The sequence below is a fragment of the Poecilia reticulata genome, chromosome 3 (genome assembly GCF_904066995.2).
Source record: "Poecilia reticulata chromosome 3, P_reticulata-male-v2, whole genome shotgun sequence".
NCBI classification, from domain to species: domain Eukaryota; kingdom Metazoa; phylum Chordata; class Actinopteri; order Cyprinodontiformes; family Poeciliidae; genus Poecilia; species Poecilia reticulata.
The window spans coordinates 17,226,259-17,252,806 of NC_088832.1; the positions used below are offsets into that span (position 1 = coordinate 17,226,259).

General features: G+C 37.6%; 1 protein-coding gene across 1 annotated transcript; it reads right to left on the reverse strand.

Moving 5' to 3' along the window:
• Positions 1–239: 239 nt before the first annotated feature.
• On the reverse strand, positions 240–7,340 carry LOC103462439 (uncharacterized). Its single transcript, XM_081604854.1, has 3 exons — positions 5,735–7,340; positions 1,816–1,919; positions 240–1,724 (listed from the first exon to the last, which is right to left on the reverse strand). The coding sequence occupies exon 1, from the start codon at positions 7,213–7,215 to the stop codon at positions 5,740–5,742; it is 1,476 nt and encodes a 491-aa protein (XP_081460980.1). The 5' UTR covers positions 7,216–7,340; the 3' UTR covers positions 240–1,724; positions 1,816–1,919; positions 5,735–5,739.
• Between the last annotated feature and the right edge of the window lie 19,208 nt (positions 7,341–26,548).

Sequence of the window (26,548 nt, forward strand, 5' to 3'; positions counted from 1 at the left end):
GTTCCTTAATGATTTTTCCAAGATAATACAATGCTCTCATAAAGCATTCTCTGAACAAAAACGTCAATAATTACATAACATCTTGAATGCTGTGTTGTTCTCTTTAGTTTAAAAGTTGCTGCAGTTGTTGAAATCATGAGTTTTAATTTACAGCTATATGGTGTTAAAGCTTACTTGCTAAATATTATTTGCTGTTGGATAACATGTTATGTTGATAGTACCCTTTCTTTGGATAGGAAAAACACAACAGAAACTTTACTGAGAAAAGCAAATAGATCAAATGTCATTACCTTTTTTAGGTTTTTGGTTTATTTTTGTATAAAGTGATGTAGTCATGATACATGTTTCTGCTCTAATACTTTTCAATACATTTGAGATTCTAGACAGATTAATTACAGGCTATGGGGTAATCCCATTTTCAAAAGAGCTTGTGAGTTTAATGGTTACCTTAAGTTGCGGCAAACAGAAAATGATTTCCAGACAGCTGGTCTACTGCACATCATTTGTCGGGATGAACCCAGAAGACGACTGTGTAGCTACCATCAAACTGCCTTTACAAAGTATGGGTACTATAATTTTACATTATTCCACAAATAAAACTGACATTTTCTTTACCTTACAGCTTTACTTACTTGATTCAGTCTTTTGAATGATCAGTCATGAAAACTCATGTCACTCGATTGATCTTATTCTCAGGACGATTTCCCTTGCTTTAATTATTTGATTTGACCTGGGGCTAGAATGCACCACGCTGCCCCTTTGTGATGAATGTTAAGACTTAAATACAAATTATATGTCTAAACAAATCCTAGGGTATCATGCTGTTAAGTTTCTACGAACACATTTTAAAAGTAGCAAGATTTCCGGGACAAAGGATCAAATCTGAAAAATACACAACTAGTATAGAAACAAAAAGGACATTTTGACTAATGTGAATGATAATGGCCAACAACAATAGTTTCAATAGGGAAATAGGAAATTACTAAGTATCGTCAGCCTGGTCCATTAATGTGGCTGGGATATGAACCAAGACTTCCTGAATTGACAGGAAGCCATACACATGTTGCCACTGAGTGATGGAGTGTACACAGGAAAAGGGCGGCGCTGGTGGAAGCTCGCGGACCTGGCATGCCCAGACAAAAACATTGTGTAATGAGCGCTACTCAGTGTGTTTAGAGCCTGGGACGGCCATTCATCCACACCAGTCAGGCCTCCATAGCAGTGATTAGCATTGTCATCCTCATTTCCAGGCCCTCTAAGCAGATGGCCCGCAAGCTGGAGGTGCCAACGTGAGAGTGGCTGTTCTCCCTCGCATAATCACTCTCTGGCCTCTGCTCTCATCTGTCCTTTTTATTTCCATAAAAAAGTATTCTTGCTGAATTTGTATAGCCGTTTTATATTCATTACAGCTCTGGATTATCAGGAGCTCGCCTGCCAATGCCTGCGCACTGACGAATTTGGTGCTGGTGACGCAATTGTGGGGCATCTTTTGAGTAACTGGTATTGGCACGGCCAACTTTTGATCTTTTTAATCAAGAAGAATCAGTTTTCTGCTGCAATATAAAAACACACGGCGGCCAGAGATGACAGTTCAGCTCAGGCGAGGGAGAAGTCTTATCAGCACACTGCCTGGGGCGCTACAGGGCTGCCGTGGGCTCTTCGCAGCCTCGGTAGATACACACAGCAATTAGACCCCACTATGAGGGCCTGTGGAGAAGAAAGTACTGCAGACAAACAGGATATGGCATGTCAGCTTGATACCATATCACCACGCGCAAATGTCTGATAAACTCATTTAAAACCTTTGACAACAACCTTTGACATGTCTCACACGGCCTTAGTTTGCCTTGCTGTACTTCTACTCTCCTCATCTCTCCTCTCCTCAGCCCTCGTCTCATCTCAAAGCCAAGATGATGGACCTAATAATTAAAGCAATTCTGTATGAGCTGGAGAGCTCCGAACCATCTGTGTGTGTCAGGCTCCTGACATGATACAGAGGGACAGCACAACTATTAAATATCCATCATGCCACGCCACATCAGTTCTAATGCAATGAGAAACACATGAGTATGTCAACCAAGTCCCCTCCCTTCCACAATGATTAAAGGACTCTTTAATTTCAAAGACAAATAAAAAATGTACGATCATTTTATCAAAAATGTAAATGACCTGTCTGTTTGCATGACACTGACAGAAGATGGAGCCGGTGCTAATACGAAACTCTGTACCGAGCCGTGAACAGCAGCACGGGGACTAGAGCATGCTCTCTCGATGTCCATTATTGTAACAAGATAACATCCCAAGCCGTACGCTAGTCACTTAGCAGCTCATTTTTATCCAACACTTTAAAGTTTTATGGGGTTACAAAAGAAATCCTCGGCAGGACAAGGATGAAGGTTGCCATGTAATGAACTAATGGCACAATGACATGTATTTATTTTGGACTAATTATAATATGTACAATAAAAAATATATTGGTAATAATGATAACCAGTGAATCTGAGAGTTCAAGCTTGTGGAATCTCAGCCTTTACTTAACACACAGTATTTACTTTACTTACTGTTAATCAGAAAGGTATGAGAGGATAACATGTTTTATGTAAATACATTTTATAAATAGAGTTCACCTATGTGTAATATAATCTCAATATATGGTCAGAGATAAAGCTGTGTAAAAATGTAGACATTTACATCATTAAATTAATTGGCTGAAGCACCGTTTAGTTCAGTATCAGCATTCAGTTCACATCTGAAAACAGTTAAGCTGATTCCAATTAACCTGAGTAAAAGGTTAGTTGGGGCTTGTCATAGCAATGCATAGGCAGGCACCTATTGTTCTATATCTCAAAATAAATGCCTCTTCCTAGTACCGTTAATACGGCTCGTACCTCTGCCTGCCCCCTTCACAACATATATATCAAAACGTGAGGCTTGATCCCGTGAAGGGAGCTATTGCATTTGTTGCCATTTCGAGTAACTGTGGCGACATAATTAACACAAAGCCAACCAAATTCAACTCAAAACAAAAGTCTGACAAAACAGTGTCACTCAAAATAGACACAGCCCCTCTGAGCTGCACTTTAGAACTACAGACAAGGTGGAACACTCCGTTACTAGTCCTTTTCCTTTTGTGTTTCATTTACCGTTGTCATAGCAACTGAAATAACGGGTGCCGGGAGGAAAAAGAGCGACGGCGGTTCTAGTTAGCTGTGGTATAAACCTACTGTACAGGAGCTGAATTGCGATCTGTGTCAGTTATCAGCTTTGAAATAAAACGGTTCTGGAAATTGTTGGAAAGTAATATTGTTATGTTGTTTAGATTGTTTTTACGTTACATGAGTTGAATCTGTTTAGCTTGTGTCTTTCTGTGAACATGTTGGTGTACAGAAAAACCCTCCCAAATATATTGTATATTTTTTGACGTAGTAGCAGACAGGGTAACAAATTTGGGTTATTCTGAAACTTAAGTGTGTGACATAAGCTATACTTTTGTATTAAAGGACCTGAAACTTTTTATTACAGGAATAAGTATATTGTCTAGAATGACAAAGAAATTAACATGGACACAATGACTATTTTGAAGAAAGATCAGATATGGTGCTGTTTGGAAATCTTAAATATTTAACCAGAACAGATTCCAGGAGGATTAGTGAAGCACAGATTTGTTTCTGCCTCATCACTCATACCTGCTCTAGACTTTTTACAGGAAAATCAGCATCTGTTACACTGACACCAGTCCTAATGTGTGCAACCCATGCTACAATCACAATCTTTAATATGTTTTCTGGACATGTTAGCATCAGGGCCGCTGCTTTAACCTCATTGTATCTCTGAATAGTGCTGTTTATGTTATATCTTATATGCATATCATCTAGTGGTGGCAAAAGCAACAAAAAACTATTATGATATGTACTTAAGATGGAATATGTGCGCACATATTCATGACATGCTTTGATTCAAGTAATTTATCTTCGATTTAATTCCAGTACTGAAAAATTAACTTCATACAGGTGAGTCTCTCTCACCTGAGAATGTGAACCTAGTGGGCTGATTCTGTGCCCTCAAATATTTGTTATGCTCATGTAGAAGATTCATAACTTAAAAGTTACAGGAACCTACAAGTTAACTTATAAGGAACAGGTCTGAAAAAACAGTCTCTGTGCTAACTCAAGAGAGAGATTCCTTCGATGCATCAAAGAGTGATATCATCACTGATGATGTCATTGTTACCATAGGAACTAAACATTCTAATGGTGCATTCACACCAGCGTCAGGCGAGTCTGGTTTATATTCAAAGTCTATGTGAAGTATTGGATGCGCTGGACATGTCAAACGCTCCAAACGGTTGAAATGATGCCGCGCTAGACACTCGAAGAGCGCCGCAACGACCCTCGATGTACCTCGACGTACCTCCACATAGAGTTTGAATGTAAACCAGATGCACCTGACAATCAAAATGTGTTTGGTGTGAACGCACCATTATATGTCCAGTGTCATGTTAGGTCCTCCATATTAAGACCTAAGACTTGTCCTAATATGATGGATTCATTGTTTTGGGTCAGGGGTAATGTTTAGAGGTAAGATGTGAATTAAGGTTTAGTTAATGTTAGGAATAGACTTGGTTTGGGTTAGGGAAAATGTCTGGGTTAGGCAAAATCGCAGCTACTAAAATGAAGGGGAACCTACAAGTTAACTTATAAGGAACAGGTCTGAAAAAACAGTCTCTGTGCTAAACTCAAGAGAGAGATTCCTTTGATGCATCAAAGAGTGATGTCATCACTGATGATGTCATTGTTACCATAGGAACTAAACATTCTAATGGTGCATTCACACCAAACACGTTTTGAGCGTCAGGCGAGTCTGGTTTATATTCAAAGTCTATGTGGAGTATTGGATGCGCTGGATATGTCAAACGCTCCAAACGGTTCAAATGGTGCCGCGCTAGACGCTTGAAGAGCGCCGCAACGGCCCTCGATGTACCTCCACATAGAGTTTGAATGTAAACCAGATGCACCTGACGATCAAAATGTGTTTGGTGTGAACGCACCATTATATCTCCAGTGTCATGTTATGTCCACCATATTAAGACCAAAGACTTGTCCTAATATGATGGATTCATTGTTTTGGGTCAGGGGTAATGTTTAGAGGTAAGATGTGAATTAAGGTTTTGTTAATGTTAGGAATAGACTTGGTTTGGGTTAGGGAAAATGTCTGGGTTAGGCAAAATCGCAGCTACTAAAATGAAGGGAAATCAATGCAAAGTTCTAAAATGGGTCGAAATAGATTTGACAAACCTGTATAGAATTTTATTTTCTAAATCATTCTATAAATAATGATCATATAATGTTAGGTTGTTTTTCTGCAAATTGCATAGCTGCAGTACACTAGTAGTCTAATGCGTTGAATGTGCTGAGACACATTCAACGCATTAGAAACCAATCAGAACCAAAAGTTAGTCTTTTGGTTCTGATTGGTTGTTTCTGGACAGTAGCAGAGCTAAATTAATTTTCACAAATTCTCTGTTTCGTATTCTATTGTCAACTGTTTAACAAATATTCATCCATCATCTAACATACATAGGTATGTTAGATGATGGATGAATAAGGAACTTGTTAATCAGTTAAATTGATGATGATGAATATCTGTTAAACAGTTTGAGGCTTTGCCAAATTTGTGCAAAGCCTCAAATTTTCATAATGCAAAGTGTTAGCAAAACCTGGTCTTGTATACTGACCTAGGTTAGTGCCAAATGGGTGTGGGTCGCTTTAAAGGCCGAGCCGGGCTTAGCTTGACCTTCTTGCCAACGCCAACATGAAGACCCTCCATGCAACCAGTGGAGTTTGGTCGCATGGATGTCTGTCTTTCTTCGGACCTCCCTGGTTGATTGGAGGTCTGTCTTTCTTCGGACCTCCCTGGTTGATTGGAGGTCTGTCTTTCTTCGGACCTCCCTGGCTGATTGGAGGCCCATCTTTCCTCGGACCTCTCTGTTTGATTCAAGGTCTGTCTTTCTTCGGACCTCTCTGTTTGATTCAAGGTCTGTCTTTCTTCGGACCTCCCTGGTTGATTGGAGGTCCATCTTTCCTCGGACCTCCCTGGTTGATTGGAGGTCCATCTTTCCTCGGACCTCCTTGGTTGATTGGAGGTCCATGTTTCTTCAGACCTCCCTGGTTGATTGGAGGCCCGTCTTTCTTCGGACCTCCCTGGTTGATTGGCGGTCCATCTTTCTTCAGACCTCCCTGGTTGATTGGAGGTCTGTCTATCCTTGGTCTCCACTGTTTGTAGGGAGCCTTCTCTTTGCAGGGGGACCTCTGGTCGGGTGGAGACTCTAGGATGGTTGTTTTCTAGAGCAAGTTTCAACTCCACCTTCAGGTCCGCAACCTGATCCTGCAGAGCTTTCACCATTTCCTCATGAGCCTTAAATTTGGAAGCCTGCTCAGAGTGACTTTTGAGCTGCTCCTCATATTTAAGTCTCACTCGGTATTCTTCAACCATTACTTCAATAAGACCTTTATTGTGGGAGGCATATTTTGCAGCCTCCCACTTGAAGTATTCCAGCTGTTGAAGAACGGTCTTGTCAGTTGTAACTTTTGTAGAGCAAGAAACCTGTTCACATTTGACTTGCTGGTGACGTTCTTTTTCCAACAGTTTTTGCAGTCTTTGAATCTCCTCCTGCTGGAATTTGACTTCAGCCTGACATGCAACACTTCGGTCTCTTTCCTTATGGAGTTCAAAATTCTTTCTCTGCAGTTCTGTTTTAAGATCGTCTACCTGCTTAGTCAGATCTTTGACGTGTTGGTTAGTATCTGCCACGTCTTCCACTGAGGGGGTAATCTTGAAGCCAGCAGAGGGTGTTGTTTCCTGCTTGACTTCCAAAGATGTTGGACTCTCAAAGTCGCCGGAAGGACTTGATTCCCCCTGGATCTTTGATTCAACTTCCGGCTCAATGGGGCTGTCATCTTCAACAGGGAAAATGACAGCGCCGTAGTCGACTTGGATGTTATGGTCTACCATGTCGACCCATGAAAGCTTAGCTGGAACAGCTTCATGTTCGCAAACAATCTGTTGTTGCTTCATATTGTATTCTAGTAACTTCTTGCTTCTCTGAACTTCGAACGTGCTCTGAAGGGTGATCTGTCGCGATTGAACTGTGGAACAGATCAGAGAAAACTCAGTCTGTGAGCTACATTCAAGAGAGAGATTCCCTTGTGATATCATAGAGTGATGACATCACTGCTGATGTCATTGATACCAGTGGAACTGAACAGTCTATCCACCTTATTCCTGGAGGCTTACTGGGTAAAACGATTATGGGTCTTACTTCTGGTGGCTAGTGGAAGTAGCAATATTTCATTGTAATTTATAGGGTTTTTGGCTAATCTATATTCATGATAGAAGTTACATCTCTTTTGTCGGTTAATACACTGCCTTACTGCACAAGGCAGTGTATTAACATTAGCACAAACATTAGCATTTCACTGCTCCCCATTAGCATTAGCCTTTTCCCTAAAAATAGCTTTTATCTATTTTTCTTATTTATTAGTCACACTTAGTACACTGAATGGAGGAAGAAAATGTAAAACAACATGCTAGTGACAGCATTTAGGCTAATGTTAGCAATTTGGCTCATTTTAACTTGTACACTAATTTTAACAAACAGAATGGAGTGAGTCCATGTTACTCAACATGTTTGTGACTCTCCACATGCTATTGAGTACATTGCAGCTTACTTTAGCATTGATGCTAATTTGTAGCATTGCACACTTTGGCAGGCCCGGTTTAAATTTCTTCAGAAATGTTCTAGTTGTAATAACAGGATTTTCTAGACTTTGCTAAGGTAAACTTTACAGGAAGGAAGGTTAAACACGATCAAAAATGAACAACCATTCAGTTATGGAACAACATTGTTTTACATTTTCTTCTCCTAAAGACTTGATTGTTTTCAACCTGATAGGGGAAAAAAATCCAAAATAATTAGACGTTGTGTCTGACAATTAAGTGGGCTTTTACACTTCTTCCATCCTTCCTTGTAGTAACATATTTTAATCATAGATACTGTGTTAAAGCTGATATTTGAGTTCATATAGCTACTTATTTTATCTTACACTTTGTTAGTGTCTACCAGAACATTCAGCACCATTTTGTAAGGTTTGTTAATTATATTCAAAGAAATCCATTTGATTCTGCAAAATGTTGTTTGAAAGGGGTCTGGACAAACACATACAGTGACTTAATGCACCAAATGTTGTACAAAATAATGTAACATTATTTTGTACAACGGCCATGCAATGTAACATTATTTTGTACATTATTTTTGCAAGTCTGTTGATTCTTGCAGGTCTGTTGATTCTCTATATTCTGAGTTTTTCTGAGGAGCGTTAAATATTGTGTTACAGCAATGTACTGTCCTATTTGGATTCATGTGAAACATAAAGTTCATTACAGGTTTTTACTATAGCTAAAATGACACTTGAATTTGACAGCACTCAGTGCTGGAACCACTGGGGGTGTCAGAACTGGCTCACATTCAGTGCAGCTCACCACCTCCATGACTCTCATGTTTATGCAGAGAAAGACTGAACTCTTTTGATTCTACAGTGAGGCTTTTGATTCGGTGCTGAGTATCTGCTGGCAGCCTTTCAACACTGCACCTCAGGTTCAGGCACACGCTAATCAAGTTTGGGTGGGGCCACCACACGTGGGCAAGAGCAAAGATGTGACACAAATATGAAACTGGTAAAAGAATTATTTGGGATCTACATTACCTGCTTGAGGTAAGACACTTCTCCATGGTCCCTTATTCCCCAAACAGCCCTTTGCTCAAACGGCCATGCAATGTTGTGCTGTCTTTGGCAAACAGTCACTAGAAAAATAGTAAAAGACTGATGAATGTATCAAATATACTTAGAGATGTGATTCAAACATAAAGAATTTCAAAGTTTTTTTGTTGTTTTTTTTTATGAAAAGAAAGCAGCATGTGTCTTGTCAACAACTTTAAAGTTTTTTTTTTTAACTTGAGTTTCCAAAAATGTTTAAGTTAAATTTAAGTCACATTTTTGATAAAAACGTGAATCAATCGCTAGAACAAGGGGGCGACTCATATGTATATATATATATATATATATATATATATATATATATATATATATATATATATATATATTTATTTATTTTTATTTCATTACTTTAACTAATGGTGATTAAGAGTCAAGCAGAACTAGACATGCACCAAATAAAAAATAAAAAAAAAAGCAAAACTGCATGGGATCCAGCACTGATAATTACAATAGAAGTTGATAAAAAATTTCAGAAAGAACAAGTTTCAGGTCAAAAATAACAGACGTACAAAAGAAGCAACAAATATGAAGAGTGTGAATAGATTTAGCATCATCTGCATGACAGTATCAGTCCGATAAAATTTAGCTTCCCTGCTGTAGCAAGTGCAGCTCTAGGGCTGTGCAGAATCAGCCCTTTAGTATGATTCTGCACAGTCCTGGACAATTGTGTATTAAAACTTTTATTTCACTTAAAGCTTTTACTTTCTTATAAACAAGTAAGTAAGACAGTAAAAATGTTGACCTGTTGTCATAAAATGTCTTGAAATAGAAAGTTTCTGTTTTGCAACTATAATATAATATACTAATACTAATATGACCAGACCCTATTAAAGACTATCACTTTCTATGTACGATGACCCTCCACATGTTTTGGTACCCTTTGTAAAAAAGGGGTAAAACGCCTTAAAATAATTTAATTTTTTAAGCTAAATAAAAGGTTATGTTAAAACCTAACCTACCTAAACTGAAAACATACCACCCTGCAGCTTTTAGATGCCTTCCTTATCTAACACATGTGGAACAAATGAATGACTCATCACCAGGCCTCTGCAGAACTGAGTTATTGCTGGGTGAAGGAATTCAGTCTTTTGACTCGCATTCCTGTATTTTAGATTAGGAACGCATCTAAAAGTTGCAAGATGGTACCTGTTGAGAAGTGGACTTGAGCACCCTTGATGAAGACAATCTCATACTAAAATGTTTTGAAAAATCCAGCCCTTATTTGAGCTCATTCTATGGGATAAAATTCCACATTTAGAAATAATTACATAAAATTATGGGTTTGCCCCTACCAATACTGTAAAAGGAATATAGCTAAAGCATTTAAAATAATTTTTTACTTTACCCCTTTGAGCTGGTTAGAGTGTTGGAGCACCTTTAATCAAAATTCTTTGACTTTTTAAGTCAAATAGATTGACTGCATCCTCAGCTGCAGAAGCTGGCTTTCAGGATGTGTAATGTCACCTCTCTTGGGAAGAAACCTGAACTGGTGTGTGAGGGTTAGAGGTTCCGGCTAGAAATAGTTGGACTCATCTCTACGCTTAGGTCTGACTCTTTGAGAGGGGTTGTTCTCCCTGTCACTCTTCAGTGGCTTGTGTTGAGAGGCACTGGACAGGAGTGGGCCCACTTGTTCCTCCGCCATCTCTGTGCTTGTATGTTGGGATTCACCCTGGTGAATGAGACGTTAGCGTCCCTCCACCTATGTGTGGGAGAATAGGTTCTAACCAAAGTTTGTGCTTATGCACCAAACAGCAGTTCAGAATGCCCACCCTTTTTGGAATCCTTGGACTGGGTGTTGGAGAGCATTCCTCATGAAATGACTGAAAGAAGATTGCGGATACAAGTGGTTGGAAATGAACTTCCTCTACAGCACGTGAGATTTCTCCCTTAGAGATAGGGTGAGGCGTTTGGCGTCTGGGACAGACTCAGAGTAGAGCTGCCGCTTCTCCACATTGAGAGGACCTAGTTGAGATGGCTCGGGCATCTGGTTAGGATACATCCTAAACACCTGTCTGGTGAGGTGTGCTGGGCATGTCCCACTGGGAGGAGAGGAAGACCCAGGACACGCTGGAGGGACATTGTTTCTCGGCTGGCCTGTGAATACCTTGGGATTCCCACAGAAGTGCTGGCCCTGGTGGCTGGAGATAGGGAAATCTGAGTTTCCTCGCTCTGGCTGCTACCCCCACAATCCAACCCATGATGGATGGATGGACGGACAGACAGACAGGTGGCCTAAAGAAAATAAGCTACTTGTCTAATTGTGTCCATATTTTTAGACAAGGTAATAATTGAAAAGGTTTGTAAATGTTTGTTTAGCTATGCTCCTGGAAAAATCAAAGCTTTAATACATAGTTTTAACACATCACCTTTTGATCTTATTAATTTATAAATCTTTGTAATCCAATGGCAAACTGTTGTGAATTTGTATGTATTACTCTTTAAAGGAACATCTGCATGATATCTGCAACACAACGGCCCAAACATTATCCTTGCAAGTCCGGAATAAGGTGCCAAACAGCATTAATTATGGCTGCACATAAATAATTAGAAACAGTTAAATGGAGTAAGGTGCACCTGGGGTCAAACGCACGGGTTCTGTTTTTCAGGAGGGGGTCTCAAACTACATTAACCAGAGCCTCACCTACAGATCCCCTGATGATCTACTGAGCCTGTCAGCTGCAGGAAGGGGGGTTTGGGGTGCTTGGTAACAAGTCGGTTAACATGATGAGGAAGCCATACAGATAAATCACAATTCACTCAGGGAGCAGTCACAATCAGGGAATATGTCACACCCAATGACATATTCACTGGCTGGCTCTACAGCTCATTTGATAACGCTCTTGCCACGCCATTCATTTCTCTGAAGGATGAAAGGGAGGCTGAAAATGTCATCAGCTCACTGAGGCAGGGACGCCAGCGACTCAGAATAAAGAGGGAGGGAGGTGCCTCATAATTAATTAAGTTTTTTAACCCGACTACAGCCAAACAGACATCTCACTATTTTCCTTGGGTCCTTCAATTAGACATGCGTTGTAATTAAATGCTGTGTCACAGTGCTGTTGGAGCTTACCAGATTTATGTCCCGGGATGAGTTACTGCATTCATTATGATGAGGAATGGCTCAGTGTGAAAGGAATATTGTTAGGATCCCTGTAGGAAATCTGTAGCAATTGTATAATAATAGAAATATCTATTATTTCTGTCACCTTTTTCTATTGCTGCTCTGACAGTAATTTATTTCAAACCTAGACAATCAAAACCATTGTAAGGAAGATATGACCTGTAATGTCTATATAGATTGTTCACTTTTGAATATTTACATAATCAAACCATTTAGTTTTATGTTGTTAGATACGTGGATGTCCGGTTACATAAATATCCTATTTTTTTTTCTCCAAACCATTAATAATTTTAATATTTGATTGCCAACCAGAAAAAAATCAACCCATATAACAGAAAGACAAAAGCTCCTATGTACTCTAGTCTTAACAAGTGGCGTAGTGTGAACTCAGAAATGTCTGTAAATATGTCAGAACAACTGAGAAAAGGCAGAGACTCCCATCTTCACACATGTCTCTGGGTCATGGAGTTGTCGTCTTTACAGCACAACCTTTGTGTTAGATGTACTTTGAAGTCTGAGATTCCAACCTCAGTGCAGTGGTCTTCACTGGCGCCTGTGTCTGTATAGCCTGGGATCACACATGCTGGCTTGTTTCAATTCGTCTAGGACAGCGCTGTGCAGGCAGGAAAGCTGCATCCATTGAGGTTTCAGAGCAGTCTTGTTTATTTATTTATTTGAAAGTAATTGTACAAAAACTTGTGTTTTGTGTGTTGGGTTGTTCCTGACTTTTACCCTGTGACTGAATAAAAAAAAAGATATAGTTTTTTTTATTTTTTGCCACATATGCACAGACACAAAATATTCATAGTCTGTAGACACAGAGCGATAATATCTACTCATGTTTGTGCAGCAAAAGTACCTAATCAGCCTTAAATAAAACTTTTTCTAACTTTGCTGCAATTTCTCCTATCATAGGTTTAATGCTTTGAAGATAAACCATGGGCCTATAATTCAAAGAGATGCTAATTGTTTCCTTAATGAGAACCTGCTGAATAAAAGTTTTTTTTTTCCTCAAACATATTGGTATGCCACTCCAGTTAACCCTATAGAAATGTCATATATGTCATTTATTGACTACTGTTACTTTGTATGTGTTTTTCTTTAGCTTATTATGAAGAAAAATAATTTTTTCGTGGATTTTTTTTACCTTGCCAGGAATTGAGCAGAGGTTTGAGATTTAAAGTGCTAAGAGATCATTTAAAAAAAACTAACTGAATGAATGAATGAATGAATAAAAAACACAGTCTTAATGTGTCATGGTAAGGAAAAAATAATCTGTCTATTGTGGGAGGCAATAATGAACAATGCTCCCCTGCTTTTTTCTAAAGTGCCCAAATCAACAATAAAAATCAAACAAAAGGTTGATGGTCTTTGAAGGGTCTTGGAAAGATCTTCTGAGGTGCATTAAAAATACAACAAGCTCTGCATGTTGCATGTCATGCAGCATTAAAGTTGCCTGACTGTTTTGACCTTGTCTGTAATATGTGGTCAAGCTCTAGCTGGAACCAAATCATCTCAAGAAGCAGGTAAAAGGAAAGCTTCAAGCTCTTCATGTCAATACAGTGTCATAATCAATTCCACTACACACAGAGATCATTATGTTCTGGGTTTCTATGAGAATAAGGTTCCCAGCTGAAGAGAAAACCTCCAAATTGTTCATAGACTGGTTGATTAGATCCTGGGTTGAATTGTGAATTTTTGTGGCTGCAGCTGAAGTGCGGGATTTATTGGAGTCTCCTTCTGGCTGACGTGATTCAGTGGGATCAGCTCATAGTTATCTTTGAAAAAAATATGGACTTAGCCTGATTCCCTCTACCAGCACTTACAAAGATATGCCAATAGAGCATTAAGCCCATTTAAAATTACTTTACATGGTGGCTTTGTGATGGATAGAAGTCTCTTGAGAAAACCTTTTTTCTTTTTTCGTTTTTTTTTTTTTTTTTTGCTTTCTCTTGTTCTAAAAATTAAGCATTCTCACCATAAAATGGCTGAAACTGATGGCGAAGGAGAAGAAACCTCATATCCAAGTGTAGTAGTTCCAGTGTGGTAGGATAACTCAGAAAGCGTTTGAGAAAAAATATCTTGCAATATCACCATAGAAATCTAACAAATTAAAACATCTCACCTCACCTAAAATGGGTCTACAAAAACATTTTTTTCAAAGTATAACTATATTAAAAAAAGACAAATCTTAGGGCCTAGGGTAGTCCCCCTGTAAGCCATTTCTGAAGTCTCAACCAGGGTTGAACAAATCTTCTTTTGACACTTCAAGATTACCACAACTCCTGCAATGCTTAAGCAAAACACAGGACTTTGACAGTTATATTCAATAATTTTGAATATGTGTTCAGCTGAGACCTGATTGTCAGATCAAAATGAACAACCTTTAAGTAGGCATTAAGCATACTTTTTATTAAGCCCATATTTATGTATTAAATATGTTTATTAATGGTCTGATTGATGTTCTAATTTTAAAATAAATAGAGTTTCCCACCATCTGTTAAGAAGGTGTCCCCCTTTTGTTACTGAGAAAATGGAAATCAAGTTAATAGGCATAAATTGCTGTTCAGCTGGAGAGTTTGAACTCTACCTTTAACTCTGTCTAACCACAGACCTCAAGAAGTTACATCTTCACAAACATTGACTGATTCTAGATATTTGAATCATTGAAGCAGCAAGAGAGAAAAAAACAAACAAACTTGCAATGGCATACAAACATTTACTTGTGTGCCATCACAAGTTGGGTAATGTTTTAGATTTAAAAAAAAAAAAACACAAGGCTGCTCAGTTATGCTATCATACATTCACAAGTGGTGACTGCTTTCTTTTATTACAACTCTCAAACAGTTTAACAAGCTCATTGCAACATTACAGCAAAACATGTCAAAAACCAAGCATAAGATTGCTTTAATTTCATAAATGCGTGTAGAGTTCATCAATTCAAAGTTATTTTAACCAGAGTCCTGATTCCCATTTGCCTCTGCTTCTGTACGGTTTGGTTTAAAAGCACAGTTTGAGTGCTTTCTGCCTTCCTGGTGGGATTCTCGCTGAAATTGCTCAACACTATTATATATTTGGCCGTCTGGGGATCCGCACAATGAATTTTGTTGTAATTCCCCCTGTCAAGGGGCGATGAATGTTCCACGCTTTCTTTTTTTTTTTTTTCTTTCACTTGTTTCCTGCATGTAGACAGCAATTTACATGGAGACATTAATGTAACTGTCATGTTCTATCTAAGAGCACTGAAGCAGAACTACTAAAAGACAGGCAAGCCAAAGCACTGATGGTCAGGGAGACAAAAGATTGAGAAGCAATATAAAGTTAATGGCATTAAGTCAACAGTTCCTCCAAAGAGGAGATGAGAAGGAAAAAAATGAATGGAATTAACATAATCCTTGGCTTAGAAATAAAAATTAAGAATATGGCACTTCAAAGGCATTTGAAAGTGCAATGTGTATAGAAAGGCAAGAGGGGAACAGGCACAGAAATCACTTGCCTGCAGCATTACCTCTCTGTGTATTTTCCCTTTTTGCCTCATTGTTGACAATTTTATCAAAAAAGGCATCCATAAATGAATCGCTGAGTTTGATGCGAGATAAAATCTATAATAGTGCAATGAGTTGTTTGAAAAGGCATTGCATTTCCGCCTGAATGCTAAGCTTTTTTCTGTGGAATTTTTTGATGTCTGACAGTGAGAGGTGGCAAGGGAACTGGAAAGACAGTGAAAAGGCTTTGGGAGTAACAGCAGAGAAACAAGCTCTTGTACCACAGTGCTACAAGTTAAAGATCTGCTCAATTTTCACCAGGGATCAGGACAAAACAAGCCAAAGCTAAATGGAAGGTCTATGTGCTGTTTTTTTCTCAGCTCCTCCTGCTCAGTTTATAAGTCTAAACTCTCTGTGAAAGGAAAAACTGTTCCTGAGTTTTGGACAACATGGTGATAACTTTTTTAAAAAAACCAAATGTAATGCGTAATGCTCTTGGTTGCAACTTTAATAAATTGAATGTTTAAATCACAATTAAACCTCATTCTTGTAAATTACATTTTTACGTTTGGTTGAATCCAGTTCAACATTTGCATATCTATCTATCAGCAACACATAATGTGTCAGGTTCGTAATTTTTCTGTCATTATTATTTCATTATATGCCTTCTTCATTAATTCATATTTTTTCAGGTTGGATCTTAATTGCATGCTGTGGTTTTAATTTGGGACACAGCTTGTGATCAAGTAACCAATTTCTACAAGCAAGTACATACAAAAGCACAGAAAGGTAAAGGTTTTTTGAGGACTAAGAACAAAGAGTTAAGTAATTGTGACACAGAACAAACGAAAGACAGACAGGCAGATGAATGAATGAGGTAACACTCATACATACACATGACAGGACAATTGGTAATTGAATCTGTGTGTTTGTGTTAATTGAATTAGTACTACTGATTTACAGTTTAGGGAGAACAGTCAGCAGCATATTGATATTCTGCATCAACAATTTTGACATGATCACAGATACATTGAAACAAACAAAGGACAGCAGCATAGCAATTATGCTGGTTAGAGTGGTTGGAGACATGATACTGTAGAAGCATTATTGTGATTATGTACTGAAGGACACATGTTGAACGGCGCCGGAACTTCTTAAGGGCCTAGCAAAGTCGAAGTGTCTGCAGTCATCTGGTTGTTGGATGTTCAGTTTATTCTCCCTTGGGGTATGAGAGCTCATGGGTTCAAATCTCGGACGAGCCCCCATAAATATATTATGTCCTACAAGGGCACAACATATTTGAAGACACAGATTCAAGAGTGAGGGTTCAAGAGCATTCTCTTTATTTCAATTCTTCTTTCTGAAACTTTCTTTTGTTCAACTACTTTTAATTTTCTGTGAAGAAAACAAAAAAGTTAGGGAGTCTCAATTTCAACATCCAAATTAAAACCCCAAAATATGAACAGAAAGGTGAACCCAGTGATCAAAAAGAACAAAAAGCTACAGCAGGGGGCAACAGCTTTAAGAGTCAAATTGCAAAATCAAATTTCTTTTAAATCATGTTTGATATATGCAACATTTACTTTAATCAGCAGCTGGAAGTAAATACGTAATACTACCCCTTTCACTTATTTATGTTGATTAATTATTCCATATTCAAATTATTGTACTTAATAGTAACTGTGTTTAGCAATGACAAAAATATTTAAATGAGCAACATTTTGTAGCATCAATAGGCTACAAAATTTATAAAAAGATTTTAGATAAAAAGATGGAAACAAAATAATGTTAATATGCAAGCCAAAATCACACATGATGCATTTAATAATGTTATTTATCTAATGTTAATTTGCACACCATGCATGCAAATAGTTTAAGTCCTAAATTGTATGATCCTACCTTAAAAATAGGATCATGGAGTTTATTTTTTTTTTTTATCAAAAATTTCATTTGATGTGAACTAATGTGACTTAAAAGAATCGACGAAACAAAATGTGTCTTAAATTCTTAATTACTAATTAAACCCAAAGAAGACTCGGTAAGTGCAGTGCTCATTATTTCACAATTGTCACTGTTTATCATTTTACAGTGCAAATGTGTCTATGCAGAGTTCAAACTCAGCAACTATACGAGATACTCATTAATTTATCCAAAGAGGAGGGAAATAGGAGCAAAGAAGCGCCAATCATTTTACTTGTATTCAGAGTGAACTTCTTTGAACACGGAACCCAAATGTACTTTAGTGATTTATTCAAACTCAAGCATAATAAACAAAGCATACTTTCTTCATGAAATTCAATAAAACCGAGTGCATGTCATAAAGGTGACAGTCTTGACTTCAAAAGCATATGGTTAGAGATGAAAACAGGAATAAGGGGGTGGAGGGCATGATTAACAGCAGCCCACTTGGTTTCTCTCCCTGTCGCATGAGCTGCATATACATAACATCAGTCACCTTCCTATCACCTAATTAACTACTTCACCTTCACACAACAAAGTAGCAGCTTCTTCAAACTGTGCTTTTTGACTGATTTGACAGAAATGCTTTTATGGGTATTTTGGAAAAAAACGTGATTTGGATGATTCAACATACATTTCTAATAGCCATCAAATACATAAACGGCTTCCTCTACCTTTTCTTTTTGGAATGATTAAAAGCTGTTGGTGGGATTAGGTGGGGTTAGGAGTTGTACTCAAAGCTTTGCCTTTACTCATATGCTTGGTTTCAGCCAGCAGCAGGTAAAACTATGGCAAATTATAGCCTGAGGGCAGTCTTTGCTGCCCCTTGTTTGATGCGTTTTGAGACTGTCTGCCTGCAGTTAGTAGAGGTTCAAAATGTTCCAGAAGATTTATTTTTTTTCTTAGGCCCGTGTCTCTACTATGCCTTTACGACTGAAGCAGTGAACATATTTCATTTTCATCTTAATTGCATTAGCTATCTGTTTTAATTAATATTCATGACCTTAGTGATACAAGACATTTTTATGTAATGCTTTTGTGTAACCAGATTCTAGAGAAACATTGGAGCATTTGTGTTGCTTCCCACTGAAAGCTTTCAGGCAGCTGGAGGAAGGGCTGGAGAAGATGGTATAAAATAGGATGTATCTAAAGTTAAGTCCAAAATTATTTATTCCTACGGCAGATTCAGGTTTATAGTCATCTTTTAATTACCTACATGGTTTTTTTTTTTGTTTTGTTTTTTTGGAAAAATTTTATTTTTGAGTGACCCAGTCAGAGCCTTGACTTGAATCTGGTTGAGAATATGTGAAAAGATCCAATGTTTTTTTTAACATTGACAATACATAAAAATGAAATGGTACAAAAATCAAATAATAAATAGAGAGATAGACAAAAACATCAAACATGAATAAAATAAAGCAAGAAAAATAAATGACATTTTCCCCAAAGTTAATAAACATCTAGAATTAAAAGTCTGAACAAATGAATGCAAAGTCTAGTTAAAGGTGGTTCTATTTTGTCTGTGTTAACATTGCTATTTTGCATGACAGATTTTTTTGTGGAAAATCTTAGAGTTCATTGGAAAATCTTTCAAATGTTAATTTATTTTCCAAACTTTTATATACATAATTATCACTAAGTGACAAAGCACTGCAGCTTACTTTGCATTTGTGTTCTTTTAATATTTCAATAAATGTATTTTGTGTTGGGGATCCTAAAACATAACATTTGTATTTTGTACATCTTGCATATTTTGGTCCGTTCCAGTCATTACTGATCACTTGCAATAATCAGAAAGCTGTTCATGTTTATGCAAAATCAATGTCATCACCACTCAGTGGAAGTTTATGGTTATTTTAGCATTTTCCAAAGGGCCATATTTTACTTTTATGACAGCCAAACAGGCAAAGATCACATGTTAACGTATGCTGTCCACAATAGGGAGGCTAATGGACAGTAAAAAAATGATACCATGCAACCGCAGCAGTTCAAAGAAACCAAACATACCTCCAACTAAACTGAGTCTGTGAAAAAATGAGCAACCTCATCAGCAGATGATTCAAGAGCTGTGAATCCACATATGCTGACCGAACTATTTTCTCATAATCCTACAGCTACCATTACAAGACTTTGCATAAGCATGTGCATAAGTGCAAGTAGTGCATTCTTGTTGCGAAACAAGTGTATTATCTGTGTTTTGGGTGGATGGTAGGGGGTCTGTGTGTGATGCTGGTGATGTGGAGCTGATTTCTTTCTTTTGAATGTGCAGGATCTGCTTGGCATGCTCTGCGTCTCTTTTCTCCCCGCTATAGGCTCTGCTGGCTATAGCTTGTGGTGCTCCCGGTGGAGTAAGCTCTTTCCACTAACAAAATGCAAAATACAAAATTAATAAAAACACCCTTTGAAACTGACAAATATGCCTCAGGCAAACTATCGGCCCGCCGGCTGCTTAAAATTTAATCAGTATTTTTTCTTTATTTATTTATTTTCCATGGGCATGCTCATCTTTTTAATAACATGTTGCTGAGACTGTCTGTACACAAAGTTTTCCTCTGTCAAGAATTACATAGGGCCTGTCAGTTCATGGTTTCTCACCCTCAGGGGGTTTCCAGAATAAAAAAATATATATATATACTAACTTTTTATTTATTTATTTATTTTTACCTCAACCTTTGTCTTCCTATCGAGTGGTGTACCCCCTGGATCCTAGTCCTCTCTATCCCAAATTGACCTACATAAAGAAACAGAGGTCAAGGCTGGGATGTGCTGAAATTGTTATTTTAAAGATCTGGGTTCTAGCAGCAAATGAGAATGAAGCACAGTGTCTAGAATTGTAGGATTGTTGATGTCGGAGAGCAAGACTGAATTCCCCGACAGTCCCCTCTCTCCACCCTCTAACTCCCCTCCCCCCCCCCCCCCCCCCCCCCCCCCCACATACTGATATAATATTCATGCTCTCATTTATAATTAAATTATATTAGTTAAGGTTTCAGTGAGAGTGATGACAGACCATCAAACACTCATCTAAGTGTCAATCACACACTTCAGCAGAGTCAGTGTCTTGGCAATAATACAACAAAGACATAGAGAGGATAGAGAAAAAATATTTACTCTCTGTAGTGCCTTTATTTTCATTGGCTGCAGTATTTCAAATGTGCCAAGCACCAAACTTGATAGTCCTGTTGGGGGCTATTTTTGCATGACAACTAATAGTAGAACAAGACTGACATAATTGAGGTCAATAGACTGGGTTGCATTTATGCTGATGTGGATTTTATGTTGTTTTGTTTATAGATGAAGACATGTCATGCACCTCTAAAATGGTCCAAATATGGTTGTCTAGAATTTGCATAGAAATTATGAAATGTTTAGCTGCCACCACAGCAAAATAAAAATATTTTTTAAAAAATGTGAAAGGAACTACATCATGTTAAAAAATAAAATGTTTTATAGTGCTAACAATATATTTTCATTTTTGTACAATATATTATGTCCTAAAGAATTTTATGAACTTTTCTCTTCAGTCATTTGGAGCATTTTGTTAAACGTTTACTTTTTCCTATCGATAGAATAAATGTTTTAGGACAAATAGAAATGCATTTCAACATCTGACAAGCCCTTTTGCGACTATATGCAACACTTGTTTCATTAATTATATCTTTCTTTATTATTATTTATCTTAAAGTAAGATTTTTTTTTTTGTTGGCATCCCATATCTTGAATTATACCCAGAAGGAGACTTGTCTCTTATTTTTACACATAAGTGAGTCTGTGTCTGAGATAAATTCCCTCTGACAGGTTTTTCTCCTTGGTGTAAAAAGCTTGCAGTTTTGTGCTGCCTCTTCTTTTTCTTACTTTGTTAGTTATTAATCGAGATCATGAGAGCTAACGCATTCAGGAGAACGAGTTCAGACAAGAAATGCTTGAACTTCTTTGCCATAAATATTAACAAGCAATATATTATGCATATCATTCTTTAAATACCACATAAATGTGTTTTTGTGCCTAAATCTTAATTTTGCATATGCTTTTAAGTAATATGCATTAAATAATAATTGCCATTAAATTGATGGCAGAGACAGCAATGGCACTGTCAATCAAATTTGTGCAAACCCCCTCTGACACTCTCTGTCTCTCACCACTTCCAGCTGCCGAGCCATCATTGTTCACGCCAGCGTCTCAGAGTGCAGCAGAATCAGCACATAGTGTACTCGCCAGCACTTTCCTTTCCATACACTTATTATAGGTCATTAAATGCACTGTGGGTATTTTTTTAACCAAGAGCGAGGAATTAATCGGACGGCACTGCATAATTAACTATTTTGCCTCTGCATAGAGAAGGGCAGAAGGCAACAGGAAAAAATGTCCCTTCATCCAATGATCTTTGGAAGTATTTCTTAGTTTGTAAAGAGTTGGAAGTAGTCATTTTAAAAGCATTTGCCCCCTGCCCCCCCCCCAAAAAAAATTGCCAAAATTTAAATTTACTTTAAAAAAGCATGATTTAGCCCCATGCTAATTACTACAATTACCAGTTTTACAGCATCTCAGATTACAGCCTTATCAGATAATTGTACAAGTTTTAAGTCCTGACTCACAGACCACATCTGACCTTTCTCGTATTTCCCAACTCAGCACTCCAAAGATCATTTTCAAGCTAAAGTGATGGATCATCTGGACCAGCCTTTATATTCCAGCTGTCAAATTACATCCCCTAAAAAGAGGAGAGGAGGAAGACCTGCAACAAAGTTTCTTGCTACTCTAAAACTTATTGCGTCACATTTAGAGCAATAGGAACAGAGCAGTGAGGACCAGATTGCCCCTCCCTGCTCTGTTCCCCTTCTCTTGAACAGACCAGTGGAAGTATTTCAGGGGACAGTGCCTTTGAAGTGAGCAATTTATAAGGCTAATTATCCAAACAGGATAATAACAATGGAGTCTACAAGTTGCATGTTTACCCTCCCTGTGTTTACGCCACAGCTTGGGTAATTCTCAGTTGTTCGCCGTGCTGATCATAATAACAACAAACAATGAAACATGCCTCACATCAAAGAGGAAAATAATTATGTATTGAAAAATCCTTTTAAAGTTTCGTGAAAGAGGCACAAGACTGCAGATGTGCTGGCTTCCTTCTCAAATTAATTGATAGCCCCACTGTTTGAGTTTTCTGCATTGCTGCAGGACAATGCTTGTATTATCATGTGAGCCTGTTGCCCTTGGGTATCAGATCTTGATGTTTGCATATTTATTGTGTATTTGTGTATTCATGCTCTGCCTGTGTCTTATCACCTAAATTGGCTCGTGCGTCATTATTTCGTGCGTGGGTGGTTGATTGTGTCATGGCCGTTTCAGCAACATGTCTCCTGCAAAGTCTTTTTGCTTCAGCTAAGGACTACATCTTGAAAGGTTTCGGATAACAAGCTTCTTTGACATTTATTCCAAATCATGTTCATTGGCAGAATACAAAAACCTCAGATGTTCTTCAAAAAAAAAAAAAAAAGTACGGACAACGGTCATAAATTTTTAATTTGAGACATAGATTCTTTTCACCTGTTCGGCTGAGAAAGAATAGATACGACTGTACGCATCTCCCTTTCATCATGGGGCCTAGCTATTAGTAGGTGTGCCTTATTGCCTGATGCATTAGAAGCACATTAAATTTGGAATCACGGTGCTCTCTTCAGGTTAAAATAATGAGGATTTAATTATTGACAGGGAATGAATATTTCACAAAGACAGTGGTGGTTCAGCTGGTTGGCTATAGATGGAGGAGCATTAAAGAGGACATAAGGTCTCCGTGACCCAGAAAGTCTCCTGAGAACTCAAAAAAAAAAAAAAAATCTGCTGCTGCTTTTGGATTCCTTTGAGGGATCATCCAAGAGGAAGTATAACTTTAAAATAACCTTTGTTAATGAATTTGATAGAAACCAATGTAATCTAAATACAATATTGATAATAAATCCACTGATTTACAGTGAATTATATCAGTCACATGGCTGGAGGAGGACCAGCACAAGTCGCACAAGTTCCATAGGAAATGAATGAAGAAAGACATTTCTTAATTAATGTTTAAAATAAAATACATTTCGGCATCGATCAGGAGACAGCACCAGTATTGTAAATATCACCATATTTATACGTCTTACTCTCGTTGCACTATTTTTGCATGAGTTGACTTTTTAGGCTTTATTCTCATTTTGACTGTATTACTTAAATCCAAAGAAGACGCTAACAACCCAAAGATAAGCTGACAACTCAAAGCTGAAGGATGAAGACCCAACACAGATTATGCTTCAGTTAAAACCAATTGATCAAGCAGGGAGGAACCATAAGATTAACACATATTAACACATATACACACTTTCACCTCGGCATCATGCCACTGTGCATGAATTACATATGTATATGCATTCTCTAAAGATATATTATTCTATAAACATGATGTCTTGCTTTTCTCTGGATAAATAAAATTTGGTTTTGTTTGTGGCATTATTAAAATCAGCTGCATAAGTTACGCACTATAATTACAGCGACATGTCAACGCACAGCAACAAAAGACCCACACATAAGTCTTGACTTCAGCTTTTCTCTGTTTCCCTGATCAAATGAAAACGCAAACTCTCTTTTCTGGAAGCTATTTAAGCTATATTGAAAAAACCACCACTATTATGACAAGGTTAGGCGTGTGAATCACAGGCAGGGACATCACGCTTCTCTTTTGTATGTCTTCAAAGAACCAGCTGCTCTCTGTTCTGTTGCTTAATTTCTTTGCAGTCAGGTTCCGCATTTCTATTGACCTACACTATGTGTACTGCCATGTTAATTAAGCCTTCAGGAACATGTCAGTGTTGCGTAGTGTTAACATATGGGTTTGCCTTGCAAGTAAGTGGTATCCCTGTTAAGAGCAGCTGAAATACAGAAAGCACAGTGTAACCATTTCGTGTGCTTTTCAAAATTTGTTTTGCATGGCATTCAACTTCCCCTCAATTCCCCTCTCCATGCTCCCCCTACTATGGTTATGCTTTATCTATGACGGCATAATGGTTAATTCACTCTAAGCTGCCTGCAATATGTTTGACAGCTGAGAAATGTCATTACAGACCATAATGAAGAATGAAATCAGTTATACCATCACCACACGCCCAAAATTTAATTAGCACCTCTGAAGGTCAGTTCAAATGCTCTCCTCGTCATGTTTTCGCGTGAGCACAATATTTGGTTGTAAATTTATTTCCACTTTAATTTTGCACGAGGAATCTAGCACAACAAAAGTTGCCCCTGTGTAGAAACATATGCAAAAAGAATTGCAATTAGTGATAAAGTGCTAAATCCACAACTTATGAATAGCTGGAGAGAAGCAGCGAGTTAACAAAGGCAACTGATAAGACATTGAGATTGAAATGAGGTGTGGAGAAAAGCCTTTTTATCATCCAATGCCATACCTTCGCACAATGTACAATTAGAGCGCATACTCTGGAGTGAGACACAGCCAAAGTGTGGCATCAATTTGCAGATCATTTAGTCTTTTCACTTGCATTCGGCCTCAGTTAAAACAGCAGGAATCAAAAGCTGGATAAAGATGAAAATAGAGCATGACAGGAAAAAAGTAATGCAAATGACTTTTGTTATTGCGCTGTGATTTTTATTTGAATTGTAAGTGATCATTCTGCCTTTTAGTTACAGCTGTCAGCCCTCATTAATGTGCATTATAAATTGCATCAAAGTGCATAAGGCTGTGTGTGATTAATTTATACAGTTTTTTTTTTTTTTTGTACGTTGGAGGAAACTGCAGGTGCCAAGGACTCTAATGACTTGGTTTGGGTGGCACAGCTACACTTGAATCCCTTTTCCCAATATGGTGATGTCTCATTTCTGATATATGTATTTCACCTCACAATTATAATTTTTTTTTTTGCAGACCCCTTAGCAGCAAGGTCCAAAACAACTGAATTAGATCCCTCTTTTCTGTAATGACATTTCGTTCTGCCCTGATCAGTTCCCATAAGTGATTTTAACCTCATGTCATTTTCAATTAACATTTGTAACTATGGAGGATGAATTAGACTGGAAAACAGTTATTTACTCTAAAATCATTTCTGTTACATGAGGCCTTTTTTAAAATTAAATTGTATAAAGATACTATGCTCAGTGTAAATCTTAAAATAAAAAAATGCCTTTAATTTATTTATAAATAAAGTTAATTTTTTCCATCTTATATCTGACCAAATAAATCTTTAGCTTTAGATCAGACAGAGGTACCCTAATTTGCCGAGTGCGCCTCATGTTTAGCTGCAAATTTGATAGTACTCGTGGAATATAACCTTTTTTTTCCAATTAAAAACACAAAAACAGCTCAGCAATAGCATAAACATAATCTTTCTCACCGAAACAAACAAAACCGTCTTTTAAGCAAATATATGTTTACCTCTTTTCAGGATAAGTAAATCACTATTGATCCCAAATATAAAAAGGGATTTTCACTTTCACCTTGTTAAAATTTATATAATCTTCATTTTTTTGTGGATTAATGTTTATCCTTTGTATTTGGTTGGAAATATTTTTCTTTGGACTATTCTATGGTTCTAGTTTTTTTAAATTAAAATAAAAGCAAAGAAAACCTGGCTAATAAAAGACAAAGGCTTAATGATGTAGCAACTATAATTGATTTTATGATGATCAAATACTGTATAAAGTAATCGTTTCTCAAAAGCTGAAAGTCTGCAAGGGACTGGTTTTAAACCAAGCTAGCTAAGGCGTGTTCAACATCTCTGTTGTTGAGTCTATAATACAACTGGTGCCGATGTCCAGCAGTCATTGGGCGAGAAGCTGGATATAACAAGTCAACTGATGTCTCAGGCAAAACAAGCATAAATGTGCTTAAAACTGCAGTAGGTAACTTTTTAAATAAATCTTTTTTTACATGTTTGTTAAAACTGTCACCAGTCCTCATAGTACATAGTATGAGACAAGTAATCTGTAAAAAAAAATCCCAGTGATCCTACTGCCATATGCAGAAACACACTGCTCCCAGTCAGAAACAACCAGACTGTCTGTGATTAAAGCACTCATAGGATTTAGGTTTTAACAATCTGAACTCTTGTTAGCTTTTGCTGCATCAAGCTCACAGACTTTATCCAATTGGAAGATTTTTG

What these genes read in the sequence shown, in the direction of transcription:
- LOC103462439 (XM_081604854.1), bottom strand. Translation starts at nt 7,215, where the DNA reads ATGATATCACAAGGGAATCTCTCTCTTGAATGTAGCTCACAGACTGAG.